General features: G+C 50.5%; 1 protein-coding gene across 4 annotated transcripts in view; it reads left to right on the forward strand.

Moving 5' to 3' along the window:
- The window catches only part of ADCK1 (aarF domain containing kinase 1), a 120,209-nt gene that overhangs the window by 78,635 nt on the left and 21,495 nt on the right, over positions 1-20,079 (forward strand). For all 4 annotated transcript variants that reach the window (XM_032846238.1, XM_032846236.1, XM_032846237.1 and 1 more), the window contains 3 exons: positions 154-312; positions 10,938-11,096; positions 18,682-18,798. In XM_032846238.1, the coding sequence (XP_032702129.1) occupies positions 154-312; positions 10,938-11,096; positions 18,682-18,798 (435 nt within the window). The remainder of the gene's footprint in view (positions 1-153; positions 313-10,937; positions 11,097-18,681; positions 18,799-20,079) is intronic.

Below are 20,079 nucleotides of genomic sequence, written 5' to 3' on the forward strand. Positions count from 1 at the left end.
ACGCCTGCTGTGAATCTCCATGGCAGCAAAGAGCCCGCACAAGGCATTGGGTTGGCGTACAACTGATAGAGCAGAAAATCTATTGGCCTGGCCCGTCCCCTCTCACTGAACTGAGTCATCTTAATTGCTCTGTCCTCTCTCCACTCTTGACAGATCCATGATTTGTTTGTGAGTTTTGACGACACCCCCCTGGGGGCCGCCTCCCTGGCCCAGGTCCACAAGGCGGTGCTGCGTGATGGGCGGACCGTGGCCGTGAAGGTCCAGCATCCAAAGGTGCAGTCTCAGAGCTCGAAGGACATTCTTCTGATGGAGGTGAGAGCCTGCCCCTTCCTTTGTCCTTGCTTTATATTTCTCTGGAGACTAGGTGCCTCCAGGGACACTGGTTCAAGGCAACTGGGTGGAGTGTGACCCATTGAACAGCAGAGTGGCTGAGGAAAGCTTGAGACCATGAAAAAGGAGGTGTCCTGACAATGCTGTGACTGGGGGACCCGTGGCTGGGCGCTTCAGTTCGTCTTGATTTGTTCCTAGGAACTATCTGGGGATGGTCTCAGAGCATGACGTGTAGCTGCTGCGGCCAACGAGACCTCAGGTGGATGTTGAAGAAATGAGATGAACCAAAAGTGATTTCCTTGGGGGTAGAAACGTTACATCTTAATTTGTTAAATTGTAACAAAAGGGAGCACTTGGAGAACCAAGGGATGTAAAAATGACAGGAAGATCCCATAGAAACATTTACGCAGATTCCATGTTTGCTTATCTCCTGTTCTGAGTGAACAAGCTTGTCCACCTAAAAATGTTCCTGGGAGAAGCCCAGGTGGAGACTATATCTCTGGACTTTTCTTGTTCTGTCCCCAGAGCAAGGGAGGGTGAGGCAGGTGCTGGTTGGGTAGTGGCCACAGCCTGGCCCCGGGAGGGCAGGCGTTTCACCTTCCAGTGTGTCCCTCCCCTTCTCTGCAGGCTGCCTTCCCCTGTTCTCTTTCCTCACTCTGGGCTCATAGTCTGTTTCCTCAGTTCTCCCTGACTAAGCTCCAAACATGCATGGAAGGTCACTTTTGCACCAGGTGCTAGGTGGGTCGTGGGGGGAGTGAGGGAGCTCCATTTTCATCCCCAGGAGAATTCCCTGTTTCGTGGAAGGGCAGGTCTGGACACCAACAGCCACGGTGTGGGGATGTGAGCTCCACCAAAGGGGTGTGTGCATGGTGCCCTCAGCACATGGTGCGTTGACAGGTGTATTGGGGGCAGGGCTTCACGGAGGGGCCCGTGAGACGGCGGGGCAGGGGAGGGATAGCCAGCCTGTGCGGAGGTCCAGTCTTAGAGGAACAGGGTGGGCTTGGAGAAGAATTGAGCTGGTTCAGTTGGTATGGCTGGGAGTGGCTGCAGAGGGGGCTGGGAAGGTAGGCAGGGACCACACAGAGGACCTGATCTTCCAGGCCAAGGCACAGAACAGCATACACAGCAAATCTGGGTCTTCTGTGGACCCAAGCAGATGTGATTCTCTCCTGTAGCCAGCAAGGAACCATTTGAGAATTTTAAATCAGGGGAATGTCGTGATCAGATGTACATTAGAGACAAGTGTCTGTTGGCAGTCTGGAGGATGTATAGGAAGGCGGAAAGACTGTATTCAGGGCAATTAATGGAGGACCTTTTGCACTGGTCTGAGCCAACAATAATGACGTGACCCAGGGCAGTGTAGTGGGAGTGAAGGGGAGGCATGAGCCGAGGGGCGGAGTCATCAGGACGTGGTGAGCAGCTTTCCGTGCGGTGGAGGCAAATAATGGTAGGAATGAATGGAAGGAGAGTAAAACAAATTGTAGGTTTCTGGCTTACATGATTAGGTTTGGGTGCCTTTCACCAGTGTATCAGTTGGGGTCCAGTTGGGAAGGAACAAAATCACGCTACGTATTTCCAGCAGACGGAATTTAAAAGAGAAAATGGGGCTCTCATGGGATGGAATTGCGGAGAGGCAGATGGGAGGGTGAGGCATTTACCAACGGCTGGAAGCCACTGCCACCCTCAAGGTGGAGGGACAAGGAGAAGAGGTGGTTCCCTGGGGTCGGCAGCTGGGGTCACCTGGTAGAGCCGGCCCCTGGCTGGGGTGGGGGTCCTTTGGCAGGTGGATCACAGCCTCAGAGCCCCTCACCTGGGAGGCGGGGCTGCAGATGCTGTTTGAGGCAGCGGGTTTCCACCTCCTTTTCTCCGCCAGTCTCCCACCAGTGCTGCCCTTGAGCCAAGGCTAGATGGGAAATGCAGTTCCTTATGAGAGTGGTGGGGTCAGGGTGCTCTCAGAGCCGGGTGGAGTGGGCCATGGAGGCCCCAGGAGAGTTTGGGTACTGCCGTCAGGAGACTGGATCGGGCTTTGCTCTGGCGGTCTCCATTCTGGCTGGAACCACACGTGCGGGATTTAGCAGCAAGGGGACTCACGGTGGGTAGGTGAGTCTGGGGGAGTAGTTGAGGTGATTTGGAAGGGCGGGCAAAGAGAAAAGGAGAGGACAAGGGGAGAGCTGTGAGGAATACTGTCATCGGGGGAGTACGCCCAGGAAGTTAAACTCCTGGGGGAATGGAAATATGGAGAAGTTACGGCCAGACAGATTGGAGGAGAACCAGTGTTGCTACATTCCATGGAAACAACTTCGAGAAGAGAGCTAGAAAACATAGCAGCTTAAAACAACGGGTGTGTGTGTGTGTGTATTTTTTTTTTTTTTTAAGATTTTATTCTAGAGAGAGAGAGCCAGAGAGGGAGCAGGAGCAGGAGGAGGGGCAGAGGGCGAGGGAGAAGCAAGCTCCCCGCTGAGCAGGGAGCCCAACAGAGGGCTCGATCCCAGAACCCCAGGATCATGACCTGAGCTGAAGGCAGACACTTAACCAACTGAACTACCCAGGTGCCCCCAGCAGTTGTGTGTTTTGCTCCTGAATCCGCAGTTCGGGTAGGGCTTGGTACAGAGACTCGTGAATTTCATGTGGTGCCGCCTGGTTGGTCTGATGGAACCGGAGGGTCTACTTCCAGGTGGCTTATTCACGTCGCTGGCAGCTCAGCTGAGGCTGGGGGCAGGGCCTTGGGTCCTTCCAGAGAGGCCTCTCCGCAGCTGTTGGTGCTTCCTTGCAGCATGGCAGCTGGGTTGCAAGAGTGAGTGTCCCACAAGCATAAGGCAGAAAGCACATGAGCATGGTATGACCCTGCCTTGGCAGGCACATAGCACTACTTTTTCCTTACTCTGTTGGCAAGAACAAGAGTCACAGAGGCTCCTTTAGTTTAAAGGGGTGGGGGGCAGGAGATACTCTACTTCTTGATGGGGGTGTGACCAGGTTCTAGAAGAGCATCAGAATGGGAGGTATTGTTGCAGCCATTTGGGAAAATACAGTCTGCCAGAATTACTCTGTGTTGTCAAATGGGAGATAAAATTAGCAAAGCTCTGGAAAAGGCCTCTTGGATTTGGTGACTGAGAGTCCTTGGGGCGAGCAAGGAGACTGGGTTGAGGGGGTGGGAGTAAACTGAGGCCCCAGGGAGTGGAGATGGTTGACATAGAATACTCAGGTGTCACTCAGGTGATGTCAGGAGGGTCCTGTGTGCTGTTGAGAGCAAAGCTCAGGATCAGAGGTGGGGACAGGAGCAGGCTGTCCCTGAGGGGGAGGGTGGCCATGGATTGGTTGGGGGGTGGTGCTGGAGATCGAGGAGAGGGAAGTAACTGGCAGGTTTGGTCCTGAGGGTGACTCAAGGGATTGGGCTGCAAGGACCCGGGTGGAAGCACTAGCCTCGGTCAGTCTTTGTTCGGAGCCTGGAACAAGGTGGTGAGGCTGCGCGCAGATGAGTGTAGCGGGCAGGGAGGATGGCGGAGGGAAAGTGGGCAGCTGAGTTGTAACCAGCCTGATCGCCCTATTTTTTTCGCTGCAGTAGGAGGCAAGACCATCTGCTGAGAATGAGGGGGTAGGAGGTGGCATTGGAGGCCGGGGGTGGGGGTGAAGGTTTGGAATAGCTGCTCCGTGTGATGGGAAAGGGAGCGAGCGGGGTTCCTGAGTGGCACCAGGCTTCCTTCTGGAAACGCGAGTTTTCTGGAGCACCTGTCAGTAGCTACGCACCAGCCACAGTTGGGAGTGAACTGGGAGTCTCGGAGCATCCCTGGGTGTCTTCAGACCCAGCCCCCACTCTTGTGTCAGGCAGGAACCTGCCTCTCCCCAGCGGTGCCACCGGGACCCACCTGGGCTGGAAGGACAGCTGACACCGTTTCTCTACACAGAGACGCGCTGACTCCCTAAGTACTGGCTGTCGGCAGGTCAATGGCAATGATAACTCTCCTAAAGATTTGGCATCTTCCTCTAGGAGATAAGCATCAGACACTTTCCTTGGGAAGTACGGCCTGGCAGCCGCGTGTGGAGGACAGAGGGCTCGTGCACGGTGGCTGAGGCCGAGGTCACCACCTCCACGCACCGTCAGCATTAACAGCAGCACCACGGGCTTGGTCTCTGGTGGAAAACATCCTCCTTGGCTCAGCCTTCTCTGTAAAATGAAGAGGAGCCTAACTGGGAAGCTCATCTCATTTTATATTTGAAATGAGTCTTATAATTTTGTTCCTGAGTGCTAACCCAGAATAGTGCCCCAGAAAGGTTCTCATGTGTGTTAGTAGGAGAAGAGTGATTTCAGGGGGGGCATAAGGCCACCTTAGCCACCGGCAGCTTGAGGACAGGGTGAGGGAAAGTGTAGTTTTCTGGTGCTTCTCTTTATGACCGCTGCAGGTGCTTTCTGTCCTCGTGCCTCTCTCCCACTGCCCACTGTTGTCCCTCTCTCTTCTCCAACTGTGCGATGCCTCCCAGCATCGTCTTGAGAGGAAGATGATCTGACTAGAGTGATTCCTACTAAGGAGAGAGTGACTAATAGGGGGTAACCTTTGACTATTTGCAGTTGAAGAGGTGAGCTGCTTAAATCCACATACATACCTGCTGTAAAGTCAGGTGTGGGAGTGAGGGTTTTGAGAGTGAGAAAGTGGGGGACTGCTACGGGTTGTATCCATTAAGATGCTATAGGCTGCAAGTACCGGAAAAATCCAACTAAAAGTGGCGTAGATAATAGTAACTTCTATTATGTCACATTTCCAGACACCTAGAAGTAGTGTTGGCTGTTCCAAGGTTGACTGATCCAGCACTTCAGTATGGTTTTTAAGGACCCAGTTTCTTTTTGTCTTCTACTCTGGTTTGTTCTGCTCAAGTAGTGCTCCTCACAGTCCCAAAGCAGCTGCAGCAGTTCCTGCTGTTACAAGTAGACAACATCCAGTGCCAAAGAGGGCCTGTTTCTTCCACTATATTCCTTATCAAAAAGGAGCCCTTCAATAGCATTTCCTTCATTTCTCATTGGCCAAAAGTAGGCCACATGCCCAAGTATAAATCAGTCTTGGTGAGAGACAGGAGACGGATCATGATTCACCTTCTCAGGCTAAGACCTGCCTTCCTTGAAGGACATGAGAGATGCACAGAATTGGGGTTCTGTTAACCAGGAAGTGAGGGAAATGGCTTTTGGGTTGGCACCTACTAGCACATGCCACCTTTGTGTTTTGTGTCTCCTGAGAACCTGGCACTCCTCTTGGGGCAGGGGACAGTCTCTCGGATAGACTATTGAATGATGCCCAGAGGGTGGGAGCCAAGTCTCGGTGAATGGGGTTTGATGTACCTGATGGTGTTGGTGACTTTGCACAAAAGAGAAAGGCACAGCCAAGTGTGTTTTTCAGCTTTGTCATTATCACCTGATATTGTCCCTTTAATAGTCGGGGCAACTCTACTTCTAGATGCACGGCCAGTGACTCTTATTGATTTGAGTGGCTGTCCAGAGCCAGACTAATTGGGCCCAGAGATTGGAACAGTGATTCAGCAGGAAGGGGTAAACTGACAAGGCAGAGTCTGTTCGTCTGCTGGCGGGCTGGCTTTGCAGCAACCCTTGCCCACAGTAGCAGGGAGCTCAGCGGGCTGGATCTCACTGCCATTCTCACTGTCAGAGGGCATGGCAGACTCAGAGGGCCTGCGCGCTGGTGGTAAAGCCATAATCCCCCGGTCCCAGTAGCACCACCCTGTATCACTCCCTGTTCCCTCGTAAGCTTCTGGAATTGATGATGAACCCCCCCCTTGCTCTGTTACTCCCTAGAGCATCTAACTCCTGCTCTCCACATGACACCTGTCCCCAAGACACTCTCCCACACGGGGGGTGGGACTCCAGTCTGAGTACCAAATCCGATCCACTGTTTGATATCATCTGGCCCATGCCAAGGGTCTCTAAAAATAAAGGCCTGTCACGGTCATTTCGTTGACTTTTTTTGAACAACATTTTTAGCTCATGCTTGTCTGTCATCTTGTTTCTTTTGTGAATGTGTTGATTGAACAGTGGGTGGCTAGTAATGTTTGTGTTGGCACAGACGCCAACAGCTGATTTTATTTTCTACAATACATTAAAAAATAACAGAGATGTAGACTATCCCATGGAAGCTTCTCTTCACCCTATAATTCTGTTTCGTAAAAAGTGTGCACTTTAATAACTTATCGGAATAAAGATAAGCCCCGTGAATGGCAAGTTGTTTACATCACTCCGAATTGACTTTCGATCCTTGTCGAACATCCATTTTTACCAGTTTGGGTCCGTGCAGGCATTCTGTTTAGCGTGCTGTTTTCCCATAGAGCGTTATTTCTTTTATAAGATGTAATAACTTAATAACAGTCAGTCTTATTTTGGTTGCAGTTTTAACAGTCCACAATGGTTCTTTTTACGCCTTATCTCACACTTCCTATTGTATTATCCTGTATTGCGTTGCATGAGTCAGGCTGCGCAAAGAAAGGAGTGAGAAAACCCTGGGTCCAAGTCCCGCATTTGAAATGACAAGCTCTGTGACCTTGAGAAATGCTTTAACCTCCCGGAACTAGTTTCTGGTTTCAAAAAATTGATTTTTCTTCCTGTGAGCCAATCACCCCATAGGAAAATATTTTCATTATTCCACCTTGAAGGAAATGTTAAATTTTTTTTTTTAAGATTTTATTTACTTATTTGATAGACAAAGATCACAAGTTGGCAGAGAGGCAGGCAGAGAGAGAGGGAGAAGCAGACTCCCTGCTGAGCAGAGAGCCTGTTGTGGGGCTCAATCCCAACACCCTGGGATGATGACCTGAGCTGAAGGCAGAGGCTTTAACCCACTGAGCCACCCAGGTGCCCCGGAAATGCTAATTTTTGAACATGCCTTGATTGACTTACAAGATTTCAAATCGCGTAGAAGATTCTCAGGCATTCCAAAACTGTGGTCACCGAAAATTCAGAGGTAATCCCTTTCCCCGCCACAACCTCAGAAATAGAAAAACTGAATTTATTTGAGCAAGACACATGTGAACATATAATCATCTCTGGGGAGAAGACCGGCCCTCTGAAATGTTCATTTTTTTTTTTTTTTAAAGATTTTATTTATTTATTTGACAGATAGAGATCACAAGTAGGCAGAGAGGCAGGAAGAGAGAGAGAGAGAGGAGGAAGCAGGCTCCCCGCCCAGCAGAGAGCCCGATGCGGGGCTCGATCCCAGAATCCTGGGATCATGACCTGAGCCAAAGGCAGAGGCTTTAACCCACGGAGCCACCTAGGCGCCCCGAAATGTTCATTTTTTTCCCTTCATTTATTCACTCAGTGACTCACGTGAATATTCAGTAAACATCTGCTGAGTATAGAATACGTGCTAGGCGCTGGTGGGAACATTGGCTGTTGTAAGAATTTTATGGAGAAGATACATTTTGGGAGAAAAATCAAAAAGCCAAATAGATAACAACACCTGTTTTATTTTAGTTGGCTGCAGCTGTTGTCAAAAAGGAATAACTTAAATGAATCTACTTAGGGCAGGCTCTTAGCAAGAGAATTCGATGAAAACAGAAGGTGAAATGGTTTTGTTTTATTCTCCTCAACCAAGAAAAGTCTCTAACGGCAGCAGCCCAAACCATTTTAGATTTGGACCAGATGACTCTGAACCTGGCCCATTTCCCTCCCTGCCTTGAAGTTCAAGGGGTTGGTAACCCCCCAGAATTATGTACAAGATGATGTGACTATGTACATTTTCTGGGCTTCATAGCTGGCATCAGATTTTCAAATTGGTAGACTTCCTGTAAAAAGGGAGGGTATCCTTTTAGAAAGTGGTGAACCACTGATGTCCATTCCGCCAGAACCTCTCATTCTCTGTTAACGAAAGGAGTGACTCGGCCACTACCCACACGGTGCTTTAGACACCAGCTTTGTGAGTACTGTAAAGTTTTTTGGGTAATGAAATAGTTTATGAATTAGTTATTAGCATATAATCAATAAAATCTTTGACTGCTTTTATGGTTAATGGCATTAGGTATTCATAATAACCAATAGTCCTAGTAATGACTTATTATATAATTGATTAGGAACAGAAAAATCTGGAAAGTGACTTTCAATGCTGTTTGGATATCAATGATAGTTTAAAATTTCACAAATAATAGTGAAGATATATTAAACGATGAGAATATATCATTTGGTTAGAAGCCTCATCCCCAGGTAGAGATCCGACTAGGGTACAAGGGGCTCCCTGTGTCTCCCCACATCTGGCCCTGGGTAGTCACCTGGAAGGGAATCAGGAATTCTCGACTGAACAAATGATAAGCCTCACTGTGGTTCCCTCCCTTGCCCCTCCTGGGTGAGAACCTCTGGAATTAAGGCTGGAGCAAAATGTCCAAGAGGTTTCTCCCTGAACCCGGAGTCCAGAGGGTAGAATTCAATTGTTTTCAGATGTTGGGTGTGCACTTGGCCCTGGCCCCAGGCGAGGGAGTCTGTCTCCCATGCACCAGCCCTGCCTCCCCTTTGGTGGCGGCTAAGGGCCATCTGAGGGCAGGGTGATGAGCCACGATGCCTTGGGGGCTGCTCGTCCCCACTGCCGGGGCCTGACGAGTGCTGTCCGGGCCTTGCTGTTGCCGCCCTTCCCGCCCAGCTTGTATAACTCAAATAGAAACAAAACATAAACTAAATCAATTATCATAAGGTCACAGGTCTAGCCCATGAAAGACTAGACAAGACTTAAAAGAAATTAGACTGCAGCTGAATGTAATTAAAAAGGGTTTTGATAGGAATGGAGTATAATAACCTTGTGTGATGATTCCTTTAGAATGGCATCTGGTACATCGTCTAGGACATAGGGTTTAAAAACAAAGCCATAAATGCCTTGTAGTAAATGGCCTTGCTTTAGATCTCTTTCTTTTATATTGCGTGTGCCTATCCCAGTGGTAGGCACCATACAGACCAGGGCAAAAGGAAGCCTAAGACCAGGCTCGTAGCTAGGGCTCAGTGAGTCCTTCTGGGTAGATGGGATGGCATCTCCATCTGTTCAGGCTGCTGTAACAAAATGCCACAGATTGGGTGGCTTAAATGACAGACTTTTAGGGATACCTGGGTGTCTCAGTTGGTTAAGGGTAGGACTCTTGATTTCGGCTCATGTCACTCATGTCATGATCCCAGGGTTGTGAGATCAAGCCCTGCCTTGGGGTCTGTGCTGCGTGTGGAGCCTGCTTAAGAGCTTTCCTCTCTCTCTGCCCCTCCCCTGACCCTCCCTCACACTTGCTCTCACACTCTCTCTTAAAACAAAAACAAAAACAGATGTTTATTTTTTGTAGTTCTGGAGGCTGGAAGTCTAAGGACAAGATGCTGGCCAATTTGGTTCCTGGTGAGGACTTTCTTTCTGGTTTGAAGAGAGCTATCTTCTCTCTGTGCTCCTACATGGAAGAGAGCACTCTGTCTCTTCCTCTTCTTACCAGCACACTAAAACCATCATAGGTGCCCCACCTTCCTGACCTCACTGAAACCTACATACCTCCCCAAGGCCCCATCTCCAAACACCATCACCCTAGGGATTAGGGCTTTGGCACTAAATTTGGGGGTGGGGGATACAAACATTCAGTCCACAAAAGGTGGGGAAGGTCTTTTGGTACCAGTGAACCCATGGGCTCATCGTTGTCTGGCATAACCAGAGGGTGGAGATGGGTTTTCTCAGAGAACTGGGACTATAATCCATATCAAGAATTTCTGGGAGGAATGGTCACTTTGAACACTGAGAGGAGGGTTTATAGTAGAACAGGAGAGTTCCTTTCTGTGTTTCTCTTGGGGAAATGCACCTCCTGTGTTCCTGGTCTCACCCTCCTCACCTACTGCAGAGCCATCACCCACGAACTTCCCAGATTCTCTTGAATCCAGAGCCCTAGGTGGGGCGGCCTCAGAACTGAGTCCCAGCCCATGGTGGGGGTCATGGCAAGTTCTGCAGATGTCACCAGGGTCCTGTTCTCTGCCAGGAATATTTAATTTCACATCATTAAACTGATAAACGCCCTATAGGTCTACTAAAATCCCGGTTCCCATCGTGTCCTCATTCAAGAATTCCCAATGTGGCCAAATTACCAGAAACCTGAGCTTTTTATCCCAGTGGTCACATCCCTTATCTCTTACTCTTGCTGTCTTATCCAACCTTGTTTTGTTATTCCAATGTACTTTTTATCAAGTAATATTTTAGACATGCGGAAAGTATAGAAAATAACATTTTAAATGCTCGGGTATCAACCCCTCAGCTTAAGAAATGAACAGAGCTTCATACAGTTGCAGCGCCCTCCCCGCTCTCTGTAAACAGGACTAAGAGGAGCACGTCTGGGAGGAGCAAGTGAACTAGAGCAAGGGTTTGGGGGCTGGGTGGACTCAAGTGGAATTCTGGCTCTGTGCTTCCTTGCTGGGAAAATTTGGGACAATCCTCTAACCTCTCAGAGCCTCAACTTCTTCATCTGTAAAATGGGGATAAGGGTATACCACCAGGGAGGTCTCGCTTCAGGGGAGGCCTGGGGACTTGCCAGTGCCCAGACCCAGGCAGGAGGGCAGGGAATGGAGCTCCCGTGATGGGTGCCGTGGTCTGACTGATGGGCTCCTCGGTGGATTTCAGGTGCTTGTCCTGGCTGTGAAGCAGCTGTTTCCAGAGTTTGAGTTCATGTGGCTGGTGGATGAAGCCAAGAAGAATCTGCCTTTGGAGCTGGATTTCCTCAATGAAGGGAGGAATGCCGAGAAAGTGGCCCAAATGCTCAAAGACTTTGACTTCTTAAAGGTAGGAGGGGCAGGGCAACAGGGGGCATGGTGGTGTGGTGAGAGAGTGCTGGTCCCTGCCCTGAGCATCCCTCCCTTGTAGGACATGAGTGGGGACGCCTCCTTCCCGAGGCTTCTTTCCGAGCCTGAATGATTTGTCCCTAGTGTTGCACATCAAAGCTCTTGAGGACAATGTTACAAAGATATACCAAATGTGATTGTTGACCTATCAGCCAAACATGTTTATTGAATGATCTGTAATTCTAAGACACTGAGTGCTACCCAAGGGCCTGTAAGCTGTAGTCTCTGCCTCCGTGAAGCCTGGGATGAGGACATTGATGACGATGGTTGCTACTGTGCTCTGGCACTGTTCCCAACACTATACGTATAATACCTCATTTAATATACAGTCAGTTCTGTTGTAATGCAATGTATGTGTTCCTAGAAACCTCCATAGTGTGCAGACTCACACAACAGAAACCACAGAGCTTATGGGGAAAATAGGGCTGGGCTTACAACGGTGCCAGTGGACACATGACAAGATGCTCACCATCACTCATTTTCAGGGGAACGCAAACCAACACCACAGTGAGATATCACCTCACACCTGTAGGAATGGCTAGAATTAAAAAGACAGGAAGTAACAAGTGTTGGGGAGGATGTGGAGAAACAGGAACCCTCCTGCACATTTGGTGGGAATGCACATTGGTGCAGCCACTGTGGGAGATGGCGTGCAGGTTCCTCAAAAAAACTGAAAACAGAACATGTGATCCAGATAGAGGCAACCCTGTGTCTATTACCGCATTATTTCCAACATCCAAGATCGGGAAGCAACCCAAGGGCCCATCCACAGATGAATGGGCAAAGAGGATGCGGTGTGTACACAATGGACTATTACTCAGCTGTGAAAAAGAACGAGATCTTGCCATCGGCGACCACATGGATGGACTAGAGCACATAGTGCTAAGTGAGATAAGTCAGACCGAGAAAGACCAATGCCTCATGATCTCACTCGCATATGGAATGTAAGAAACAAAACAGATGAACAAACCAAAAAAGACAAAAAAGTGGACTTAAATACAGAGAACAAACTGGTGGCTGCCAGAGGGGAGGTGCATGGAGGGATGGTGAAATAGACAATGGGGTAAAGAGTACAGTCACTGGGATGAGCACCGAGTGATGTGTAGAACTGTTGAATCATCCGCCTGTACAAATTGTAGCACTGTTCGTTATACTTCAGGAGAAAACAAAATAGACAACTCACAAAAGAGAAAATGCAAATCTAAAACAATGTCACCAGTGACACAGAAAATAAAAGAAGGTGGGAGCCTACTAGAAACAGCGTAGTTTTATGCACGTTACATGGCTAAGAAGTACGTAAGACCACCGAGCACATAGCGCCCCATCCTGACAGCTGTTTGTGAAAGTGAGCGCGGTTGGAGTTGCTGCTTGTGCGTTAGTGTGCGGTGGTGGGAGGCCGGTCATCTGGGCATGGCGGAAAGTTGTAACCCAGATGTGCGTGGGCGGGACTCATGGTGCCTGTCGCGACGTTGGGGTGTGTGTGTTTTGTGTATGCCCGGGTCAAGCCCTCCCGAGGGAAGCCGTTTCCTGTGTTCACGGGGTATTTCCTGGGGAGGATGGCTCACATAAGCCAGTGCAAGATTTGCATTACGATCAAAGTGCCCCCCCCTGCAGTATATCAATCACATTTAAAAAGTTTGTGTTTTTGAGTGTTAGAGAAGAACTGCCTGTCTGATGTAGAAGACTCTGTGGGAAACAACATCAGATGATACAAAGTACCAGCTTTGCAAGAGGTCCTCCATTCAGGAGAAGGGACTCGCGTGGTCCTTTAGGGCAGGGCAGGCTCTGCCGAGGACCTGGCTCTGGAACGGGTCTTTGAGGTTGGCCTGACGTTCCCCGTGGGCTCCCTAGGCTTCTCCCTAGATAGATGCACACCACTCTTCTTCCAACATACGTGGTCCTTCGAGGGTCTTGGGCCCTTTTACCCTGGGGGTTTCTCTTCATGATATAGGAGTTGGGCTCCTCTGGTACCCTCTGCATAGAGAGCTTGGCTTTCAAGTCTGAAGAGATCAGCCCTTCTCTCTTCACAGGAAGCCTGGAGCGTGTGGGAGAGGAAGTCATAGACCCGCTAGAAGCTCCAGGTGCTCGTTTCAGAGCAAATAGGTGGCGCTGTTCTTGGAGGGAGGGGGGGCGGTCTCAGTACCTTGAACTCAGAGGTCTCTTGCTCTTGACTGAAGTGTTCATGTGGCTTCTGAAGACATCAGAAGAAATGGAGGTAGTGTTTCTACTTCGGCTAATCCAGATTTATTAACAGAAATGGGGAGACTGAGAGTGTGCCTACCCTAGGCACCTGAGACTCCGAAAGCTCAGATCATGGCAGACAAGCCACAGCTGTGGATCGGTGTCCTGTCTTCACACTGATGGAGCCACTGGCTGAGTTTGACCCTCTGAGTGAGCTGAGAGTCAGGTCTGTCTGGTCCCCAGGATAATGTTCGACTGCCTTTGCCTCAGCTGGCCTTCACAGATGTGCATGTACAGACCTGCTTGCACCTATAAGTCCCGATGGGCAGACTAGACCTAGTGACACTGCCCCAGCCTTGAAGTTCAAGCCACCAATTCAGTAAACACATGGCCCTCTCACACAGGGTATCATACCAACTCATTAGCCTGGAGCTGTGGGTTCTAAACTATGTTTGGTTCTGTTTGCCTTGCCCATGTCTTCCATTACTTTATCCCACATTTCCTGAGCATTTCCTGAGCTTGTTGTTTTGGGGGCTGGGGGTCCTGGCTGAGTAAGAGACGGTTGGCTACTGAGAAAAGGTCCCATGTAGTGGGGTACAGACACACTGTGCTGCCACAGTGCAGACATCTGCCATGCACAGAGGTACAGCCGATGACAGAGACTTGGCTGCATTTCTGTGCATGCCCAAGAGCAAGCCCTCCCTTCTGCTCAGGGTGAGGAGCTCAAAGGGGCAAGTGGTATTGACCAAATGTTTCCTCTGCTTCCCCGGACACTACACGGGTACCACGACATCGGCTCCTTCCCATAGCCAGCACCCCGTCTTACAGGGGATGGTCTTAGAGGAGAGCAGCTAGGGCTGCCGTCCAGATTTTCTGATTTCATCTCTGGTGCTCGCCTAAGGACATTTTGTTGCCTCTTAGCATCAGGGGTGCTCCTCAGCACCAGAACTATGAACCAAACAGAACCATCTCCTTCACCGTTCCCATGGAAACAGCAAATCATCCTCCGGCTGGGGCCAACTAGCATCTGCCAGACCAAGACATGTAATAATAATAACACACATTTCAGAAATGAGGATGCCAAATGGGTAAATAATTAATGTAACAATTTGACCTGCCGCTTCTAAAACCCACACACTGTTCCTAAGACAATGGTGTGACTAAGGCTCCTGAGTAATTAATTTTGCCTAAACACATAACAAGTGGGAAGCAAATTTTGCACCGTGAACCCAGTTCAGCTCTTAAAACTGGAGATAGATTGCCTTTGCACACGGGCACCCCATCACAACATCTGTGCGTAATTAAGCCTCAGCGAAGAGTTTACCTCTCCGTGTATGAGGCACCTTCCGGTGGGGTTTCATAACCTCAGCCTGTGCTCTAAATCTCCAAGCTTCAGCCGAGCACCGATTAGAATTGTGGGGTCAGGGAGACTGGGAGAGGGTGAGAGGGCAGCCGTGCCAAACAGGACGAGGGGATTTGTGGATCTGTCGTATGCTGTGGGGAGGGGCTGGGACAGGCAGGGAGGTCTGTGACTAGCCTGGGGGAAACCTGGGACAGGGGAGGAGGGAGAAGCCTTAGAAGACAGGGTCTGAGACTGGAAGAGATGAGAGTGTGCCTGGACATGGGGAGGCAGGGAAAGGGAAAGAGGTCATCTCCTGAGCGGGCCTGCTTTTGGGGGGGGGGTCACTTGTTAGAGCAAGGCAAGTATCCCGGGACTCTCCAGAAATTATGGGCAGACCTTGAGGGACGTGCATGCTTTTGGAGAAGCACCACAGCTTCCTATGAATTGCAAAGATGAAGAACCACTGATGTGAAATAATTAGGAGGAGTTAATATTTTTTATGTGCCTGTCTATGTGAGACACTTTTTAAAGTGCTTTACATGTATTTACTCCTTAATCGTTATACAGTCCCATGAGGGAAGGGCCATGATTAGCTCTTTGTCAATGGTAGGGAAATTGAGGCCCAGAGAGGTTAAACCCTTGGCCCCAGGTTACACAGCTTCTGGTAAGGGGCCGAGGCAGCTTATGCACGGAGCAGCCTGGCTCCCGAGGCTGCGGGTTAAATAATTTATGGGGCAGAGCTGAATTGTGTTGAACTGTCTGTAGCATCAACTCTCAGCCCTGGTCGTGTGTCAGAACCACCCGTGACCCTCTCCACGGCTGTCATATGGCAGCTGCTGTCCATCCAGCTGGTGCAAAGTGTGTGCTGCTGTGTCGAGCACCAGGATCCCACACGTGCTAGTAGGAAGTTGGGAATGTGGCTTTGCTGTAAATGTCATCTCCATTTTACCAGTGGGAAGCTGGCACTCAGGTTATAAAACTTACCCACAGTCACACAGCTTGAAGGGAGCAAAGCCAGTGCTCTAGCCCGAGAATCTGCCTCGGGGGTCTGTGCTCTGCTTCCCTGGGCTCCCCCAGTGATGGGCATGGGCCCAGGTGAACCAGGACCTACTTCACAGGTATGGTGACCAAAGCCTAGGAACAAAATGGAACCACGGGGTCAGGGCCAGACTATGAGGCTGAGGCCCAGGGTCTTGGGCTGGAATTTTCCATAATCTGTACCTTCCTTCTTGGGGTCAGGATTGGCCCCAGTGTGTGTGTGTGTTGGGGTGGGGGACAGGTAGAACTCCTGGGACTGGGGCCTCTGATCTGTAACAAGGAGATAGACTTTGGACCCAGAGTCCCGATGGCCAGGCTGTCACCCTGCCTGTGGGGTCACTGGGCCCCCTGGCCATGACACCCCTGAGTTGAGTTTTGTTTGGGGAGCACGAGAGGGTGGTTCTCATTGCCCCTTTAGAATGATTCTTCTTCATCTTTCTCCATTTCGATGGAAAGAGCAGAAGAAGGCACGGGGATGAAACATGGGTGTTGGGGTGAATTTCGTCTTATGTTCCCAAACCTTCCTATCCACCAGGTGATTTAGGGACAAGTCGTTGACCTTATGTCTCCCGGTCAATCCAAGTTTCTCCTAAGTGAACAGGGGGCAGATTTGCATTTTGTAATCATTTCCGTGATATAGTTGTCAAGGGGCAATTTGCTGTGAGCTCCCATGACAAACCTCTCTACCTCCCAGGTTTGGTATTGTGTCATTTCAGATCTAAGCAGCTGTGGCAGGGGCCGTTGTGTTTTCAGACAGGGACCGTTGCATTGGGAGGGAGGCTGGGGAGAAAGGTGGAGGAGTGGGGAGCGCAGCGCTCCCACCGCCCTGATTAACAAGCCCAGAGAGTCTCCTGACTTTGGGTTTTCTCTTTATGTCAGTGGCTCTTTCAAGCGATTTCCAAGTTGCCCCAGGCAGGCCCAGATGGGGGTCTGACCTCCTGTCCCCAGAGCTCCAGGCGCCCACTGCCAAGCTTAGATTTCCAAACAAACTGAGAAAAGAGCTTAACCTCAAAAATATGTCCCTTTCATTTGGAAGCCACAGCCAACAACAGCAAACTTGCACTCATGTTTTTAAAGATAGCTTGTGAAAAGTGCCACACAAGACTGAATTTTAAGTTCACAGTCATAGAGAGTCACAGATGTCTCTACTAGCCCAGATTCTCAAATGGAAAGAACTACAGGCAAGTAGCAAACCACAATACCTTGACTTCAGTTGGAACCTTTGTTCCAGGGAGCCCAGAGAGTTCCGCACGTGTGTGCAGCCCCAAGCATCCTCCGAGCTCCTTCTTGAAATGGGGCAGGACCAGTCCTCTGTGATGAGGAAAACGGAGGCACTGCAGGTTAAGTGGCTGGATCAAGACATGGCAGTATTCGCAGAAGGAGGAAGGAAAATGGGTTTCTTGATTTGAAGGCTGCGGTCTTAATGCTAGGTGAATTTTGGGGATCAACATAAGGGAAGTCTTTATTCCCCCAAACCCTTGAATTAACTGTCCTTGGTTTCTTTCCCTCCCTACCTCCGTTTCTTCCTTTCTTTTTCTTTCTTTTTTTCTCTCTCTTTCTTCTGTTTTGTTTTATTTGTAAGTGGAAATAAGCCCATCACAAGTTGTTGGGGACACGTGGCATGGGGATATCCCAGTCATTCCTCCCTCCTGGCAGTGGTGGCATTTTGGGGTGTCACTCACTCATATGGCAGCCCAGTAGCCCTTGGTGCAGTCCCATCTCTTGCCTCTTCGTGGGGGAAATCTGTTCTCTTTTTTGCCATTGGGTGTTCTTAGAGTCAGAGGGGGTTGGAGAGCATATCAATTAGGAATGCATTTGTCTGCAGGTAACCAACAGCCCAATTTAGAGTGTCTTAAACAAAAAAAGACTAATTTTCCTCACATGGCAAGACGGCTTACAGCAATTGCCTGCTGATACTGTGTTAGTGGTGTGATGGTATCAGGGCTGGCATCTCTGATTTTCTTGGACGTTTCCTCACAGTGGCAAGATAGCTGCTGCAGCTCCAGGAATCATATTCACTTTCAAGGTAGGAAAGAAGGGTAAGAAGAGTTGTGCCATTTACAAACATCCCCCCCCCTTTTTAAGACCCCACTTATTTATCGAAGAGGGAGAGAGCACATATGGGCAGTGGGGAGGGGCAGAGGGGAGAGGGAGAAGCAGACTCTGTGCTGAATAGGGAGCTGAATTCGGGGATTGATCCCAGGGCCCTGATATCAAACCTGAGCCCAAGGCAGACACTCAACCCACTGAGCCACCCACATGTCCCTCTAAACATCCCTTTTTATGAAGAAAAAAAAAAAAGCCCTAGCAGTCCTCCACATACGTCTCATAAGCCAGCACTGTGTCATGTGACCATCCCTAAGGGAAGGTGGGCAGGGAAAGTATGTAGTTTTTCCTGTCTCTGGGGAAGAGGACTAGAAAGAGCTTCCGGGTTAGGATCCAGCATTGCCGCAGAGGACTTGTAGGAAACGCACATGAGAAAACCCAGGACTTCCTGACTGAACAATTTATCACCCCATAAAAATTCGTTCATTTGTTCGTTTGTTCATTCGAAGACATAGACATGGAATACATCCGTTGCACCAGTGTAGAAATGGAGGCCGAGGGTTGAGATTCACATGAGGAGCCTGCAGTGGGCCTGGTGCAAGAGGGAAATAGATTTCAGTGCCAACTCGGACTCAGATCTGGCAGGTTCCACACCTGTCCCCCTAAGTACCAATTTTAGTTTTGGCTCTTGCTGGTGTCTAGAGGCATTGAGAAGGGTGGGGAAGCTGTTCTCTGTTCCCTGAGCAGGAAGGGGTCTCTGAAGGAGGGCCTGGGGGCCTGGCTGGCGGAGGAGGCAGCATGGCCCAGCCTGCCCCTGCCCCCCCCCCCCCCCCCGCCCCCGTCACTGCTCGGTCCCTCTCAGGCTTTGTCTGGAGCATCTGGCCCGCCAGCCCTTCTGACCTGCCCCTGCCTCTTTCAGGTCCCCCGCATCTACTGGGAGCTGTCCACCAAGCGGGTCCTTCTGATGGAGTTTGTGGATGGCGGCCAGGTCAACGACAGAGACTACATGGAGAGGAACAAGATTGATGTCAATGAGGTGAGCTTGAGTGCTCACGGCGGCTGTGCAGGGACACGGGCTTGGTCGGGGCCACCCACCGAGGGCAGGCGTGTCCCTGTGAGGTCTCACTGCCTTGAAATGGAGTCTGTGGGCTGAAGAATTCCAGTGTTCCTGAGTACAAAGCATCCTTCTGGGGCGTCTAGGACAGCCCTCTGCCCTGTCTTCTAAAGCTGGGGCTGGCCATGCCCAGTGGGGGGCAAGCCCATGCTGAGCCCCTTCTTGCCCGTCGTGCCCCAACAAGTGACTGCCATCGGTCCACTTGTCCGAACCCCACAGAGCTGAGCAGCCCCAGAGAACAGTGGTGTGAAATCCATAGGACTTACTGCTTCTGTCCCTATGGGGCTTGGGCACAACCTCCCCCTTCCTCCTGCCCTCCCCTCTCCCTGCTGCTCCCCAGACCTCAAGGGGGTCAGGCCAGCAGGGGCCAACTGCTTCTACTTCAGAGAGCTACAAGAAAAGCGAGGCTTCTGTCTCCTGCCTCCCACTCTACTGGGCTCAGGGAAAGAAAGCCGGCCGGTGTGGGGCGGCCTGTACCCCATTTTCATCTTCTTGGTTGCCGTAGGGGCCACAGGTGGGAATGGAGTTGTACTTTTTCAGCCACACCCACCATTTTTAAAGTCCCTCCTCTGAGCCTAGGTAGGGGGCTTTGGAGGAAGTCAGATGTCATTCCCTTCTTTAAGGAACTCCCCACCTAGTGTTGCTGTTAGACCCACAGCTAAATCCTTAAGAGCCCCTGTGGGTGGCAGGAGGGGTGTGAGCGAGACTCCAGGGAGCCACTGATGGTGGTGCTTTGCTTCTGCTGCAGGTCGGCTTCTGCAGCAGGACGAGTGGGGGTTTGCTGGGTGTGTGTTGCCAGGGTGGAGGAGTTGGGGGGCAGCGATGGCACCGTGAGGAAGGGGAAGGGAATGGGGAAGCTTGGCAGGGTTTCCAGGGGAGTGTGGAAAAATAGGGTGGGGGCAGGTAGTGAAGACGTTGGGCAGGACCCCAAAGGTACTGGGGAGTCATGAAGGGTGTCGAGGCGTGCGGTGACATGATCCACTGCTCTGGGTAGGCGAGAGGAAGCAATGAAGAGAAGTGAATGCTCTTGCTTCCTCCCACCCCAGGCAACATATGAAGATGAGCCTGTGGTCCCAGTGGTGGGATGGGCCGGAGGAGGAAGCTCCACCTTGGCTCAGCAGATGAGCCAGTGGAATGTAGGAGAGGGTGCACACTGGGAGCTCAGGCCTCTGAGTGCCTGTGTGACCTCTGCCAATGGGGACA

This window comes from Lontra canadensis, unplaced genomic scaffold (assembly GCF_010015895.1).
Source record: "Lontra canadensis isolate GAN:19392208 unplaced genomic scaffold, GSC_riverotter_1.0 scaffold173, whole genome shotgun sequence".
Taxonomy (NCBI): Eukaryota; Metazoa; Chordata; class Mammalia; order Carnivora; family Mustelidae; genus Lontra; species Lontra canadensis.